Below are 18,168 nucleotides of genomic sequence, written 5' to 3' on the forward strand. Positions count from 1 at the left end.
TACCGTTACTGTTCCCCTCTTAGCTGTAGTGTACTGCTGTGGATTCATTCCTCCCTCTCTTCAGTGATTATTTCCTGTGTAAGTTCTGCTCTCTCTCTAAACATCCCCCCTCAGAAGGCCTCCTCTAAATGGACCTTATAACTGCGGATTCCTTAGCCCCTTAGGAGAGTCTTGGAGTCCTCTCTTCTCCTCCTCCTCACCCTTTCTTACACAACCACCCACCCACTCACACACACACACACACACACACACACTTTCACACGCTCATACACACGTGCACGCACCCTCACACTCAAGCATGCACACACTCACAAGCACTCACACCCATACAACAGCACATAATTGCCCAGTCGCCCATATACACACACACACACACAGGCATAAACACACACGCACATACATGCACACATTCATATACACACACATGCACACACACACACCTAACCGTTAGTTGAGAGTCAGAAAGCCTCCATTCATTTGTGAACACTGCTTCAGAGAGTCCTTCACTTTGTCCACCAATCCTTCCCAAACTAACCGCCTGAGAAAGACCAGTAACGGGCCAAGCCAGGGGTGACCAGGGGGGGCTTTAGTTACCCCTTCCTCCCCCCTCACTCAAAATCCCCCTCCGTAGGACTTTGTACATCAAAGACAGTCCTAGTTCTATTGTACTGAGTGGCAGTGACCTGCCCCCCCCCCCCCCAATTCAGTGCTTCAGAGAGAGATGCTCTCATTCAGAGCCTAATGACTCTGACATCCCAGTGAAAGACTCCCTCTCTTCCCAAGGCCCAGTAGCGCTCATCACCACAGCCCATCCATTCTAACACAGTGGCTGCTAATGCATATCTGTGTTTTCTCAGCTGCATATCTGCAACACAGCGTTTTCTCAGCTGCATATCTGCATGTTCATCTTAACCGTAACACCCGGGCTTTCCCCTCTCCCTTCTTACCCCTCCCTCCACCCCCCAGCTTGGGAACATGGTTTCCAGTGTTGACTGTTAAAGCCAGTTGTGATGTGTTCCATAGACAAACAGGCAACCAGCGCTGCCCCCAGACGACCTCCTTCTCCTCTGTGCATGCCCTCTCCATCGCTCCCCCTTCCACTAGTCCCCAACCCCATTTATTTATGAGTGTTCCTCCTCCCGTTTACTTCTCCCATTGTGGACCACGATGGGACGGGATTTCCTCTCTCTTCTTCTTCCCTTTTTCTCTCTCTCATCCCTTTCTTTCTTTCATTTTGTCATTCTGAAGTCCTTGTAGTTGCTCCCTCCCTCTGTAGTGTCTGTCTGATCTGGTGCCTAGCATAGCCTCCTACCCGTTCTGTTGTCATCCTCACCCCCCTGCTTCTTACCCAACACTCATGCAGCTTGTCTTGGACATGTTTGCTCATCCTTCCCTCTACTGCTCCTTCCTTTCCTCCTCCCCCTCTTCCTCCTTTTCGGATGGGAGGGAACCATTGCTGAGTGTGTGTGGCCGTTTGATATGGAAGACAGAAACAGCAACGGCTACAACAACCAACTCCCCCACCCCCCTAAATTATATTTTTATTTGAACTGCTATTTTTGTCCCCTACCCCCACCCTTACCCTCATTTCAACTTATTTTGTTTGTTTTTTTGCTATCTGAGACTTTTGGATTTGTTTTTGGGATTAACACTCTAACAGGGATTTTGGCGCCTTTTCATGGCTTCTTGCTTCTTGGCTTTGGTTTTGCTCAAACGCCAAGAGGGGCTGACTTGACGTCTCGGGCGGCAGCGGGCGGTGGACATTGGGCTTTTCATTAACCTTACTGCTCATTGTTTGTCACTTGTGTTTTAGAGAGAGATGAGGCTGCAATTGAGAGCTCTGAGTTCAATGCCACGTCAATAGCTGATGTGGACAAGCGGGTGAAACGGCGGCTTCTTATGGGTAACTCTTTTCTTCCTCTTTCTATGTGTTGCCATGGCGCTTGTGCTTGTATCCTCCCCTTTCCTCTCTCTCTCTCTCTCACTCTCTCTCTATCTCTCTCTCTCTCTCTCTCTCTCTCTCTTAAATACATTTTTATTTTTATGAGTCCCTGGTACCCTCTATGTCCACCCTCAAGGTGTTGGTAAACTTCTCCAACCCTGCTCCCACCTCTCCCCATCGCCCGTCTCGGCAGACGATACATGTTCTCTAGATTTCCCACAGTAACTGACAGTTACCCCTATAGGCAGCTACACATCCCTCCAAAGATTAGACTGGTGGTCAGGCACCCCTCCTCAGGTACTGCAGAGTCTTTACACATAACGGAAAGTTAATGGTCAACGAATAAGGTCTTGAAGAACACTGGACCATTTTGGTTTCATGTTTACTAATTTAGGCGAAAATCTTCCTGTAATACCTGAAACACCCTCAGTCCTTCCTTCCCCCTCCCCATGATGATACTCATGGCTTGGAGGGAACAGTACACGAGGAGCCGTTCCATCCCATTATATCTTTGGCGTTGCCGTGGAGAACATGAGAGCTAGTATATTTGAAGGGTCTCTATCAGCAGAGTCTCTTTGGATGACATAGTGCTTCATTCAATCAAATCCACCGTCTGGAAGTCTCCGGGTGAAGACAAATCATCGATCTTATGTTGTGAGAATTATACATTTGGATTCATTTACTCAACAAACTCTACTGCAGTGCTTGCCTTGCCTTCTTCCAGATAACGGTTTTGATTGAATAGACACATACGTCTTTAATATTGGTGACCTTTAACTTCCCATCCATCCTATAGCATCATTTCCATCTCAGCCAGTTACGTGTCCTAGCCTGACCCTTGCAGTACCATCATATCTGAAGCCCTACTCCCCAGGGGATGTCTTTCAGAGGGCCCTTCACAGTTCATTATCACCATATGCCCCTCGCCATCTTCCCGTTTCAGACTGCCACCCTACTCCTCAAGTATGCACTCATTTGGCCTACAGTACTTGCATTCCAAGTGAGCATTATCACTCAAACAGCCACATCGTGGCATAAAGAGGTGTCATACAAACCCTGGACACCGTCGATGAGAGACAGGCTCCAGATACTGTATCTACACTGTAGGTTCATCAACGGATGACTCAGTCAATTAGTATAAAACAAATTAAATGAATGCACAAATGAATAAAAGCGTGAATAGTCAACCCTTTCCTGACTCAGTGGAGGAAGATGCATCCCTTCAACAGTCGTGACTGACTGTTGAAGGAAAATCACTCCACAGGGTTGGTGAGAAGTGACAAACGACATGGTTCTCAGACAACGTATGCCAATCAACTCCTAGATAACACCATTCTGTACATAGTCTGTCCCTGTGACCTTTTCTTTTCCCTCTTTCAGAGCTCCAACCCCCTGTGAACTTCCACCTGACTGTTAAAGTGTGGTTTCAATATTTCTCCCTTTAATGGAAATATCTCAACTAATCTGGACTAACCACTAAACCAGACTAAACGCGTGAACCCCCACTAATATCTAACTAAAACTGCACTTCCTTAAACCTGGGAGCCTCGAGGCAGCGTTTCCATCTTGGTTTCTTATGGTTCTGTTTCCTTTATTTTACATTATTTTGTTTTCAAAGGCAGAAATGGATCCTGTACAATGTACGTTGTTTACCAGCATGGAGACTCAAATCAGTCAGACATTCAGACATCCTGAACTTGTATATACTGTTACTGTTATGGATTGGTGCCTGCAGGTTTCTCCCATACAGAGGCAGATCTTACTTCAACAGGTGACGACTTTGGCCTGTAAATTGGGGGGGGGGGGACAAAACTCCACCTATTTCCTCTAAAAGTGAACTTTTCCATCCTTCTCATCTTTCATCAGTTGAGGAATCTTTCCCCTGCCTGACTCAGTCCTGTTGTTTTCATACCTGATGATGTCACTGTTGATGCTCCTCCCCTTCATTCCAACACTGTCTATAACCCCCAGCTCTCATTTATATGACCTGTGTTATTGAGATGTTTTTAATCCCAACTTTTTTATTTGCAGTTTCCTTTTATACTTTACAGGTCTGATTAGTCTGGTTGCCATGGAGACTATGGAAGTCTTTAGAACAGCCCTGAACGTCTGTTAGATTTGACACCGTGCTCCATTCGTCTGCCTGGTTTGACACACAGCGTTCCTGACTCTCTCTGTGCGTCTGCTGCTGCTATTTTCTCTGCAGACACAGCCATAGGCTTTGTCCCATATCACTGGAGCCCAGATTGATCAAGACAGACTCAACTGGAACCTGGGCTATAATGAAATAATAGATGGAGAAAAGCCTGATAGAGAGAGTGAGAGGAAAGAGTGAAGAATGTGAAAGTTCTAGCACAGAAAATGCCAGGTCTTGTCAAAGTTCTACTCATTTAGGATTAAACCAGCGTGTGCTGGACACTTGATGAGGTTGGGTGTGAGAGCGGGAGAGAGAGAGTGTAGTGCTATAGCTACACAGACCTCGGCTGCTGAGGAGTCCAAGTAAACCACTCACCTAGGACAGATGTATGGATAGCGTGATTTCAGGACGAGGGCAGCGCTGACAGCTGGATTAGGTGCCCATGACAACAGTGAAGGGGGATCCTGTTAGCTAGGCCCTGCTGAAAGACGATCGTGCCCCTACAGCTCAGTCAGTATGTGTGTGGAGGGTTGATGAGACTTGGCATGATGCTTAATAAAGCACAACCACTCCTCTTTTCTCATGACTCCCTCTTAATCAATAGAACATGTGTCTTACTGAGAGAGAGAGGGAGAGAGAGAGAGAGAAGGGCCTGCATGGAGATTTGCCTGGTCAGCATTTGCCTGTGTGAGGAGTATGAGGTACGTTTGTGTGTGTGTGTGCACCCACTCTCTATCTCTTCACTCCTGACGTCAGCAGAGCAGATCAGTCAAGTCTGCCCAGAGCATGTGTGAGCATGGTAGGTATCTTATGAGGAGAGAGAGACAGACAGAGAGACAGTGAGATGGAAGGGTGTGATGATGGGGGTATTTGGTGGGCAAGTCAGGGGTGTCTCTGTTGATTTGTACTGGCTCTCAGCCAACACACCACTGGCCCTGCTGCCGCTGCTCACACAAACAAGACAGACGAGTAATCTTCATCTGTCACCACGGAGATGAGAGCTGGTTCCCTTGAACGGGTCCCTCCAACCGTCAATCTCCCCCAGAATGTCTCCCACAGAAACTCCCCCAATCCCCTACTCCCCTTTACAAAAAATAGGTGTTACCCTGTCCACCTTCCTCTCAGCTTCAGCATGTTGAAATTGAGACATAGGGAAGTGGAAAGGATGGCTGTGAATAGAAGAGTGTTAGCCTTTGTAGCGTAGTTGCAATACAGTGTGCATGAGACAGAAACATTCAGGGGTGGGAGAGGGAAGGGGGTTCAGAGGGGCTGTTCGGGGGTAGGCTTTGCATGTCCAGTACATCAATCAGAGTGTGTTTGGGCGGGCGGCGGGTCTGTGTTCCTGTGTGCAGCCTCTTGCCCTGGGGGTGGGCGGGCCTGGCTCATCAGAGCAGGAGAGGGGCTCTGAGCAGGACTCACGCTAAGCTAATTATAGGGCCCATTGCCTTCAGTAGTATAAATCAGTCTGACCCATTATCAGCCCCATGCACACACACACACACACACACACACACACACACACACACACACCTACCTGAGTGGGATGTTTGCAGGGGTCCACTGCCATACTCTACAGCACCCATCAGACAAGCTACACTATATATACAAAAGTATGTGGACACCCCTTCAACTTAGTGGATTCAGCTATTTCAACCTCACCCATTGCTGACAGGTGTATATAATCAAGCACACAGCCATGCAATCTCCATAGACAAACATTGGCAGTAGAATGGCCTTACTGTGGCACCGTTTTAGAATGACACCTTTCCATCAAGTCAGTTCGTCACATTTCTGCCCTACTAGAGCTGCCCCGGTCAACTGTAAGTGCTTTTATTGTGAAGTGGAAACGTCTAGAAGCAACAATGGCTCAGCTGTGAAGTGGTAGGCCACACAAGCTCACAGAACAGGACCGTTGAGTAGCGTGTACAATTTGTCTGTCCTTGGTTGCAACACTCACTACCGAGTTCCAGACTGCTTCTGGAAGTAACGTCAGCACAAGAACTGTTTATCAGGAGCTTCATGAAATGGGTTTCCATGGCCGAGCATCTGGCCACAAGCCTAAGATCACCATACGCAACGCCAAGCGTCGGCTGGAGTGGTGTAAAGTTTTCTCTGGATTGATGAATCACACTTCACCAACTCCGACTGAGAAATCTGTGTTTGGTGGATGCTAGAAGAACGCTACCTGCCACAATGTGCCAACTGTAGAGTTTGGTGGAGGAGGAATAATGGACTGGGGCTGTTTTTCAGGCTAGGCCCCTTAGTTCCAGTGAAGGGAAATCTTAACGCAACAGTATACAATGACATTCTAGACGATTCTGTGCTTCCAACTTTGTGGCAACAGTTTTGGGAAGGCCCTTTCCTGTTTCAGCATGGCAATGCCCCCATGCACAAAATTAAGTCCATACAGAAATCGAACATCTTTGAGATGAATTAGAACGCCGACTGTGAGCCAGGCCTAATCACCCAACATCAGTGCCCAACCTCACTAATGTTCTTGTGGCTGAGTGGAAGCAAGTTCCCGCAGCAATGTTCCAACATCTAGTGCAAAGCCTTCCCAGAAGAGTGGAGGCTATTATAGCAGCAAAGGGGGGACCAACTCCATATTATTGACCATGATTTTGGAATGATATGTTCAACGACCAGGTGGTCATGTAGTGTACCAGGAAGATAGAGTATCTCTCCTTCCCCTATTCCCTCTGTGTTTTCCTTTTCGGGGAATTAGGTTCAGTATCCCAAAAGGTTATCTGCAGTTCTATGAAACACACCAGCAGCCTCATTGAAGTAGAGCCATTTTGCCACTGACAGCTTCCCTGTGGTGGTAGAATCTGGCGACCATGCTGGCTCTCACAGCACCCACCTGCCGTTTGGTTTTGCTGCAAACAGACGGCCATGTTGGATCAGCCCGCTGATGAGATGCCGTCAGTCCGTGACACTACACTCATTGACAGTATTATGCTAATGCTGTGACCTCTAGAGCCGGGCATGTTAGCTAGCCAGTCTGAAAGGGTTTATCCTCTTCCCTCCTCCCTTAAAGCAGGCACAGAACCTCTTTGCATTTATTGAGCTGGGAATAGATGCCAGAGAGACAAGTCCATGTCCAAATAGCCAGAGCCATTTCAGCGTCTTCCTTTAAAGGGATAGTTTGGGATTTTGGCTGAACTCATGGATACCATTTTTTTGCTTCTGTGTCCAGTATGAAGGAAATTATAGGTAGTTTTGCGAGCCAATGCTAACTAGCATTATCACTAGCTGTACCCAAAGACTTCCAGTCTGTGCTGAGCTAGTTAGCTTTGCTCTCGAAACTACCTCTGAACTTCCTTCATACAGGACGCAGAGACATAGAAATGGTATCCACGAGTTTGGGGAAGTAGATGAACTATCCCTTTAGCTAAGCACAGTCAACTGAGTTTTTTCCAGGACATATCAGAAGCCTGCCAGACCCAAGTAGTTTGAATCTGAAACTGTTCTTTATTAAATATAGTAGCCTATTATTGAGCCCCGTTTAAATAACAGTATACTGTTTCACCGTCCTCAGCAGTATCTGACACCCATTGGGGATTAGTGAGCTCAGCTTTCCTATAGCAACATTGGGCTGCGCAGGTAAAGTGGAGATGCCATTAGGTGCTATTTGTTTTGGGATTAGCTCAGGCAATATTCACAAGTCAGAGCAAACCTTATCTTGGCCACATACAAGAACATTTTTCCTGGAGTCAAAATATACACATTCGGTCCTAGGTACTACTACTCGATCCCGCCACTAACTATATTTTAGACTCTCGTGTTTTCTCTACTTAACCTTCAGTATCGTTTTTGACTAAATGTTTTCTTGACGTTTTTTGGAAACAGGGCTTTCCTGTCTTAACTCGGCTACTGAGTTCCTCTCCTTTATCAACTCATGTTGCCCATTAATCTCTTGTTTATGTTTTGTAGAAATCTGTGAGTCCTGAGTATGACTTTATAGTCGGTCTGTGACATGTTTATGAACCGTGTATGAAATTCCAACTGTGTACCGTCTCATAACCTGTCACTGGTCTGATGGACAACCACAATGTCTTGACACGGGCTTAGTATTGTGGAAATGAAGTCTGAATGGGTATGATGGAATAGCCAAATGCCCTGAGTACACGACGTCACCCTGTTGTGTGTTTCCCCATTGTATGTAGCCTCTTCTCAACCCACCCGTCGTATTTTCACTGTCTACTGTTTCTCTCTTTAGACTCCGTTCTGCTCTTTAGATATGCGTGCCTGTCAGTATGTTAATACCCCTCCCCTGCCCCCGCCCCGCCTCTCTTTTCTCCCACTGTATATTTTTGTTTTACCCAGAAACCTGTGCGGTGAACAATGGCGGCTGTGACCGGACGTGCAAGGACACGGCTACAGGGGTCCGCTGCAGCTGCCCCGTGGGATTCACCCTGCAGCCAGACGGCAAGACCTGCAAAGGTCAGTGTATAGGTGTGTGTGTGTGTGTGTCCCTGTGGCCCTACTGTCCCCTACTGCTCTCCTCTATCTTCTTCACTTCACCCTCTCTCTCTCTCTCTCTCTCTCTCTCTCTCTCTCTCTCTCTCTCTCTCTCCATGTGACGAGAGGCTTTTACTCATGCCTTGAGAGCACCCAACCCTTTAGTGTGCTCATCTTAAGAACACACTGCTAGTGCTGTTAACAATGGAGGCACATTCCGTATCAGCACTCAACCGTATTTGGCAAATGTAACGCAATATGGGCAAATTATGTGGTATTGAACGGTACTGAATTGAGAGGATCCTTTGCGGAGGTGGTCCAGGGGTCTGGTATCTGTGGCTGGTATGAGTGGTATCTGAGTGATCTTGGGCCAAGACCAACCAACCCTGCGGCACAAAGTTCACTTCCCCTCCTCGCATGGAGGAGAGAGAGACTCCGGTCTCCAGCGCGGTCACTGGCAGTGCTGCTGTTGTTGTTGATGTTGCCGCCAAACGTTTCCACTTCCCAAATTCCGCCTGTGACGTCAAAGACGGCGACCCAGGCCCTACCGGGCTGCCACACAGACACAGTGAAAGGGACTTTTTTCTAGCAGATAGTTGGTTTAGGCTTGTCCCTAAACAAACAGGGCCGTTGATGGTTCTGACCCCAGGGTCACCCGAACGGAAAATACAGTGGTTTATGTGGAGCGGTGTTGTTGGTTTCAGGGATCATTGATATGTCTGAGGAACAGCGACACTGTGGTCTGGCTTGCATGAGACACACCTGGGTGCATCTCAAGCGGATAGTGGCTACTTTCTCTCCTCATCTCCTAATCTCCTATCCTTCATCTGCACTAATCAGGAAGAAGAGACTGGGGAAGATAAAACAAAAGGCCTGAGAGTTTTCCTCGGGCTGTTGAGTTGAGTTGGTTCACATCAGAACAGTTGAAGAAGAACTACACTGAGGATGTGGGGAGGGCTGTTACATCGCTGCTCAACCTATTCTGCCAACATGAACTGCTGTAGGAGTCGCCATAGCAATGACTTGCAGGTTACATGACGGCGACTCTCTATGTCCAATGTCATGTGTGTGTGTGTGTGTGTGTGTGTGTGTGTGTGTGTGTGTGTGTGTGTGTGTGTGTGTGTACCTGTGTGTGTGTGTACCTGTGTGTGTGTGTACCTGTGTGTGTGTGTACCTGTGTGTGTGTGTACCTGTGTGCGTGTGTATTTCGTGTCAAGAAGTTTGAGAATGTGGCATGTAAGTGTGAAATACTGGAGCCGGGGCTGTCTGGCTGGCAGGCAGACGACGCGACTTCAAACTTTCAGCTGTTTGAACAGTGAGGCCCACGCTGCACTGTCTCTCTCTTTTCCTCTCACACACATATAGTACACACACACACACAGACTCACACAGACTCACACAGCGCCACCCAGCTGTACAGTGGGGAGACACAACATAGGGTGCTAAAAGAGAACCTTACCACCTACCACCATCCATCATATCTCCAGCATAGAGAATAGGCATCATCCATCTCCACCATCCATCATATCTCCAGCATAGAGAATAGGCACCATCCATCTCCACCATCCCATCATATCTCCAGCATAGAGAATAGGCACCATCCATCTCCACCATCCATCCATCTCCAGCATAGAGAATAGGCACCATCCATCTCCACCATCCATCATATCTCCAGCATAGAGAATAGGCACCATCCATCATATCTCCAGCATAGAGAATAGGCACCATCCATCATATCTCCAGCATAGAGAATAGGCACCATCCATCTCCACCATCCATCATATCTCCAGCATAGAGAATAGGCACCATCCATCTCCACCATCCATCATATCTCCAGCATAGAGAATAGGCACCATCCATCTCCACCATCCATCATATCTCCAGCATAGAGAATAGGCACCATCCATCTCCACCATCCATCATATCTCCAGCATAGAGAATAGGCACCATCCATCATATCTCCAGCATAGAGAATAGGCACCATCCATCATATCTCCAGCATAGAGAATAGGCACCATCCATCTCCACCATCCATCATATCTCCAGCATAGAGAATAGGCACCATCCATCTCCACCATCCATCATATCTCCAGCATAGAGAATAGGCAACATCCATCTCCACCATCCATCATATCTCCAGCATAGAGAATAGGCACCATCCATCATATCTCCAGCATAGAGAATAGGCACCATCCATCATATCTCCAGCATAGAGAATAGGCACCATCCATCTCCACCATCCATCATATCTCCAGCATAGAGAATAGGCACCATCCATCTCCACCATCCATCATATCTCCAGCATAGAGAATAGGCACCATCCATCTCCACCATCCATCATATCTCCAGCATAGAGAATAGGCACCATCCATCTCCACCATCCATCATATCTCCAGCATAGAGAATAGGCATATCGTTCATTCTCAGTTGTCATGTCAGCTCTTTAGTTAGAGTGAGGCAGAGCATGAGGACAGTTTTGTTTGGACATGTTATATCAGAGGCACCATAATGGCCAATGAAACCAGTTGATAATGATATATCGTAGAATCCTCTATGGCAACACCATTGTCTGCTAACAAGGTTAGCTGTGACTGGAAGGGTCCAGCCCTGCGTTGGATGCAGTGTGAGAAAACATCTAGTCTCTCTGTCACTCAAATGTCAAGTTCAAACCCCAGCAGCTTGTGTGAACAACTTCCACTCCCGTCTGTCTCCTGTCTGTCTCCCGTCTGTCTCGGCCTTTGATTTGTGCGCTTAACAGGACAACCAAGCCTTTATGGTGCAGGAAAATGAAAAGTTAGCCTCCGCTGTGTTTTCCGGGGGCAAGTTGAGTGGAGAAGATGGATAGGGCTGCAGTCCAGCTGTGTACCGCCCAGATAATGTGGCTGAGTTAGGCCCCTGGGCTCCATAAATCCACCAGTGATTGACCTGATCTGAGCTGGAGCTGAGAGACAGCACCACATCCATCACCCATCACCATCCATCAGCTGGGCATGAAGGGATGGAGGGATGGACCAGGAAAACATGGAGAGAGCCATCTGCCACTGACTGCAAACACACACACACACACACACATACACACACACACACACATACACACACACACACACACACACACACACACACACACACACACACACACTTACATGATAGACATGCACATGCAGGCACGGTGCATATACACACATGTGCATGCACGCACAAGTTAACCATACACTAGTCAGCAATCAATACACACATCCACTCTGACTACACATCCACTCTGACTACACATCCACACTGACTACACACAAAAGGAAGGGAAACTATAAACTCTGAACTCCTCTCCAGTCTCCACCCAGCCAGCATTACTTCTGGATCGTCTCCCACTGAGCCTAGTCAGTCAGCCAGGGGTTTTATTGATCAAGACATTTTATTCAGACCACCTGTCCCACCTTGTCGCCATGCTGCCCCCTGCCTGGACCAAAGCGTTCTGTAACCTTGGTAACAGCACACACAGATCTGTAACAGGTTAAATGGGCTGACAGGGTCTTGGCTAAGCTAGCTGATATCACAGCTGAGCTGACCACAGGAGTGTAGTGTGTGACTGTGTTCTAATGTCGAATATTGAAGATAGTCATGTGTTATAGCATACCGGGTTGTGCCAGTGGTGTGTTGTAACGCGCAGATAGGCCCAGGGGGTAGAGGTGTTTTTATAGCATAGAGATAGTGGGTAGTGATGTGTTGTTAATGTAGATAGAGTATTGTAGACAGCAGTTTGTGGTTTTGTGGGGTTAGTAGTTAGCTGGGAGGTAAATGTCATGCTGTGAGGTACTGTAGACAGAGCCCTCTGTCTCTCTGCTCTGTCTCTCTGTGTGCCAGACCCTGTGGGACCTGCACCATCCTGCCCCCCCCCTAACATAATCATTTCAATATAAACTATTTAGGGCATGTTTAAATCCCAGGCGTCTGATAAACAGCCTTTCATCTGCGCTGACAGACGAGACGGTTCCCTAACTCCACGATGACAGACGCGCCAATGGAAGGAGGCGTTTTCATCACAGGGCTCTCCTGCGGATGGAGGGGAGAGACGGAGGGAGAGAGAGAGGGAGAAGAAAAGTGATTTTGTGAACAGTTTCCAGATGTTTGATTAGAAGGTGCGTGTCGGTGGGTGGATGAGTTGAGTGTGTGTGTGTGTGTGTGTGTGTGTGTGTGTGTGTGTGTGTGTGCGTGTGCGCGTGTGCGTGTGTGTGTGTGGTCGGTGCAGGGAGACTGAGCTGCTCAGTTGTACAGTGTGTGTATGGGCACCTGAGACACGTCTTCACTGGCCTGCATTCCTCTCCCCAGTACCAGCGAAAGCCTGAACACACACACACACACACACACACACACACACACACACATCCAGTAATCCAATCAAAGAGCCATTACTGTAGTCACTTAACACAGACAAGGAGAAACCAGGTGATAGGCTACAAGCTCGTTGGGTTATAAGGGGACATACTTCATGTGGCTAAGCTAATCTCAGTAAATGAACTGTTTCATAGTTAGCAACACCTTTGATTCTCACCCTCACTTTCCCACCTACCGCTCCCACTAGCTTTTTGTCATAGCTTCACTATCACTTTGTGTCCTCAAAAGACTGGAAGCTACTGTACGGAGTTGCTTCCCCATAAACTCCTCCTCTAGCCCCACTCGTCCAGACAGAAAGCCTCCAGAAAGTACCAATGCTCTCAACAGCCCACTGTATTAACATGTCAGGCCCAGTAATCTCCACAATAACACTCCTATCTCCATCACCTTACATGACTCTGGCCCAGCTCCGGCCCTCAACCGTTCCGGCTCTCCCTCCGTCAGGCCGGCGTCGGCCCTGCCTGCTGTTTTATTTTACTGTTGTGTTGCTCTTTACTGGAGTTGCTCTTGGCCCAGATGCGGCCCATAGAGCCTCTGTTATTAGACGGAGGAGAGTCTTTAGGGACAAAGCAAACAGAGCGGGCCGTTTAAGTCCTCTGATAAATACCCGGCCGGCTCTGGCCCGAGCCGCCCGTCGTCTCCCAAATTAGCAGCCTGAGGTGGTCACACTGAGGTAAACTCTGCTTTTTATGAACAGTAGATCCCCCTTCTCCCGTCCCCAAATTATTTGGACAGGTTCGGGTTTCCACAAATGTATTACGTTTAATTGCTTTTTACTGTAAATATTTTGTAAAACTACACAGTTTCCCCGAGGCGCGTACCAAGGCTACCCGAGTGCTCAGAGATAAGCCTGCAGCAGCAGCCAAAGAGCTTCCACATTCCTCATCTCTCTCTCTCACTCACTCTCTCTCCAATGGCTGCAGTTCATGTTACAATACAACCTTTATTTCTTCTTCTCTTTCTTTATTTCTGTCTTGTTTGCTGCCTCTCCCTCTTTCCGTTCTCCATCTACAATGCTTCTACATCTGCATTGCTTGCTGTTTGGGGTTTTAGGCTGGGTTTCTGTACAGCACTTTGTGACATCAGCTGATGTACGAAGAGCTTTATAAATACATATGATTGATTGATACTATCTTTGTCTTTTGAGAGGACTATTTTTGACTCAGAAGCATCTTATGCAACAACGACCTTCCAGTTGATCCCTCTGAGTTTTACTTACTGTATTGAGGTCGAGGGCCAGAGGTCAACGTTCAGCCATATTCTCATTTACCGGTCTATTATTTATCCTACACTGTTGTTAATTACAAACAATCCTAATCATCTGTTGAACCCTAAACCACCATCACAAGGCTTTTCCAGTCAGCCAGTCAGTTAGCCAGTCAGTCAGTTAACCAGTCAGTCAGCCAGTAGATAGTCAGTCAGTCAGCCAGTAGACAGTCAGCCAGTAGACTGCCAGTACCCAGTCAGCCAGCCAGTCAGTCAGTCAGTGAGTAAGCCAGCCAGTCAGTCAGTCAGTGAGTAAGCCAGCCAGTCAATCAGCCAGTCAGTCAACCAGCCATTCAGGCAGATGGCGGTAATAGATGGTAATGAGCTGCTATTGGCTGGTTATCTTCAGGGAGCAGCAGGGCTCAGAATGGACCTATTGATCGCAGATGAAGCAGGGTATCGATCGAACCGGTGGTAAATGTCAAACAGGGATGGGAGATTGATGGGTGTGGGTGTGTAGGGAGTGTGTGTGTGTGTGTGTGTGTGCGTGTGTGTGTGCGTGCGTGCGTACGTGTGTGTGTGTGTGTGTGTGTGTGTGTGTGTGTGTGTGTGTGTGTGTATATGCTTGACAGATTACACCCCTGTTTTCACGTCCAGATTATTAGAGAGATTAAAATTATTAGATCACGGTGAGAAAGGAAGAGAGAGACAGAGGTGGTAACAAAAAGAGATATCTGAAATGAGAGGAAGATACAAGAGATAAGGGGTGAGTGAGTGATAGATCAGTGGGCATAGGGAGTGGAAGATTGAGAGTGAGTGACTGAGAAGGATGGAACATGAGACGTCCCCATTCCTTATCCGCTCCATTCATTGCTCTCATTTCCTTTCCATCCCTCTCTCCCTCCCCAGGTCTCCTCTACCTCCTCCCCCCTCCCTGAGTGAGATCCTCATGGTACATCATATGTAGGAGAGCCTTAATGAGCTATGCCCTCGTTAATAGAGGCCTAACTACCACCTGGCCCCTGGCAGCCCAGATGTGTGTGCAATGCAATCACAGAGGTGATCTCTCAATTCAATATCAATGTATGGGCTTTATTGGCATGGTAAACATATGTTAACATTGACAAAGCAAGTGAAGTAGATAATAAACAAAAGTGAAATAAAAAATAACAATGAATAGTTAACATTGCACTCAGAAAAGTTCCAAAAGAATAAAGACATTTCAAATGTCATATGATGTCTATATACAGTGTTGTAATGACATGCAAATAGTTAAAGTACAAAATGGAAAATAAATAAGCATAAATATGGATTGTGTTTCCAATGGTGTATGTTCTTCACTGGTTGCCCTTCTCTTGTGGCAACAGGTCACACATCTTGCTGTTGTGATGACACACTGTGGTATTTCACCCAATAGAAATTGGAGTTTATCAATATTGGGTTTGTGGCTGTCTAGATCCCTGCTGTTTGTTGTTTTCAATTTTCCCCGTAACCTGCCTTGTCTGGAACTGCAAGGAGTAACAGCCTAACATACGTTGCTAGCTACCATGACAAAGACAACAGCCGGCGGGAGTACCGTTGAGGACAGTGCCAGTGGTGTCTCTCTCTCACACCTGAAGGATCTTTTAAATGAACAAAAAGAGACCTATAAGCAGTTGTTACAACAACAAGAAAATAGTTTCAAGTGTTTTGTCCAAATACTCGTGGATTCTACTAATAAAATACTGGATGACCTGACCAGAGAGGTCCAAGACCTGAAGACAAATGTGCAGTTCTCCCAGAGTCAGCTCGACGAGTTGAAACAGGAGAACGGCAAGAGGACAGCAATCTGTAAGTCATTGAGAGAGGACATCAGTTCTGTGTGTGAATCCATGATAACAATGACAGACAAATCAGACTATCTCGAGGGACAATCAAGGCGAAACAACATGATTGTGGACGGGGTTGCAGAATCTCCACATGAGACCTGGATGGAGTCTGAGGACAAAGTGAGGGAAATGATCTCTGAAAAATTGAAGATGGACCACAGGAAGATTGAGGTGGAGCGCGCCCACAGGACTGGAAAACCCACTTCCGTTCCAGGTGACAGGCCCAGGCCGATAGTGGTCATGTTCCTGAGGTTCAAGGACAAGGTTCTGGAAAGAGCCAAGAACATGAGAGGAACGTATATATCTTCCTCAAGGAGGATTATCCTGAAGCTGTGCGCCAGAAGAGGAAAGAACTGATCCCAGTCATGAAAGCTGCCAGAGCGCGTGGGGGACATTGCGTACATCCGCTACGACAGGCTCATTGTCCACCCTCCCTCCCAGAAGCCTGGAAGGGATGAGAGAACCAAGCCTATGGGTTTGCAGCCTCAACCCCGCAGCACACACACACACACACACACACACACACATCAATTGATATGCTGATATGAATACTATGCATGCCAGTCTCTCTTGGCTCAGAGTTGAGGAGAGACTGACTGCATCACTTCTTCTTTTTATAAGAAACAATGTGTTGAAAATCCCAAATTGTTTGCATAGTCAACTTACACACAGCTCTGACACACACACTTATCCCACCAGACAGGCCACCAGGGGTCTCATAGTTTCATAGTCCCCAAATCCAGAACAAATTCAAGAAAACGTACAGTATTATATAGAGCCCTTATTGCATTGAACTTTCTTCCATCTCATATTGCTCAAATAAATAGCAAACCTGGTTTTAAAAAACAGATAAAGCAACACCTCGAGGCACAACGTCTCTCCCCTATTTGACCTAGATAGTTTGTATGTATGCATTGTGACTACTGTCATCACGTAGGCTACGTGTGCCTTTTTAAAAAATGTATGTTCTGTCCTTGAGCTGTTCTTGTCTAATGATGTTCTTTATTATGTCATTCTGTATTATGTGTCATGTTTTGTGTGGACCTCAGGAAGAGTAGCTGCTGCTTTTGCAACAGCCAATGGGGATCCTAATAAAATACCAAATACCAAAGTAATTATCTTTTTGTTTTCTCATGATTTAGTTGTGTTGCTGTCCTGGGGCTCTGTGGGGTCTGTTTGTGTTTGTGAAAAGAGCCTGAGGACAAGCTTGCTTAGGGGACTCTTCTCCAGGTTCATCTCTCTGTAGGTGATGGCTTTGTTATGGAAGGTTTGGGAATCGCTTCCTTTTAGGTGGTCTCTCTCTGTCTCCCTCTCTCGCCATTGAAGTGGACAGATCAAGATGGATGCTGCTCTCCCAGCATGTCTTATTCACACTTCACCCAACTACTCTATCTCTTCCTCTCCGTCCCACTCCCCTGTCTCACTTCCCATTCCCCTGTCTCACTTCCCTCTCCCCTGTCTCACTTCCCACTCCCTTGTCTCACTTCCCCCTCCACTGTCTCACTTCCCACTCCCCTGTCTCACTTCCCTCTCCCTTGTCTCACTTCCCCCTCCCCTGTCTCACTTCCCCCTCCCCTGTCTCACTTCCCTCTCCCCTGTCTCACTTCCCACTCCCCTGTCTCACTTCCCCCTCCCTTGTCTCACTTCCCACTCCCCTGTCTCACTTTCCACTCCCCTGTCTCACTTCCCACTCCCCTGTTTCACTTCCCACTCCCCTGTCTCACTTCCCACTCCCATGTCTCTCTTCACACTCCCCTGTCTCACTTCCCACTCCCCTGTCTCACTTCCCATTCCCCTGTCTCACTTCCCATTCCCCTGTCTCACCTCCCACTCCCCTGTCTCACTTCCCACTCCCGTCTCACTTCCCACTCCCCTGTCTCACTTCCCACTCCCCTGTCTCACTTCCCACTCCTGTCACTCTGCTTTTCTCACTATCTCTTTGTTTCTCCTTCTTTCTCTCTCTCTATCTCTCTTCCTCTCTCTCACACTCTCTATATCTCCCTCTCTCACACATACAAACATATACACTCCCTCTCTCTCATTTACACACACAATTTCTCTCTCACACACACAGTTTTGTATCATTTCAAGATGTGTGGATGCTTAATGTATTTATTTAAGCTTACCGTATTTAAGGGCTATTAAAGGTAATTATATAGGCCATT

The 18,168-nt window shown here is 47.3% G+C and overlaps 1 protein-coding gene across 10 annotated transcripts in view; it reads left to right on the forward strand.

Annotated features, from left to right (window-relative positions):
- scube1 (signal peptide, CUB domain, EGF-like 1) overlaps positions 1-18,168 on the forward strand; it is a 143,765-nt gene that overhangs the window by 78,626 nt on the left and 46,971 nt on the right. For 3 of the 10 annotated variants that reach the window (XR_005036127.1, XM_036944605.1, XM_036944607.1), the window contains exons 8-9: positions 1,814-1,903; positions 8,406-8,534. Coding sequence is in view for 9 of the 10 variants with exons in the window: in XM_036944605.1 (XP_036800500.1) it covers positions 1,814-1,903; positions 8,406-8,534 (219 nt within the window). In the remaining variant the exon portion in view is untranslated. The remainder of the gene's footprint in view (positions 1-1,813; positions 1,904-8,405; positions 8,535-18,168) is intronic. The other 7 variants (XM_036944610.1, XM_036944612.1, XM_036944613.1 and 4 more) reach the window with 3 other exon arrangements.

Source organism: Oncorhynchus mykiss, chromosome 15 (genome assembly GCF_013265735.2).
Source record: "Oncorhynchus mykiss isolate Arlee chromosome 15, USDA_OmykA_1.1, whole genome shotgun sequence".
Taxonomy (NCBI): domain Eukaryota; kingdom Metazoa; phylum Chordata; class Actinopteri; order Salmoniformes; family Salmonidae; genus Oncorhynchus; species Oncorhynchus mykiss.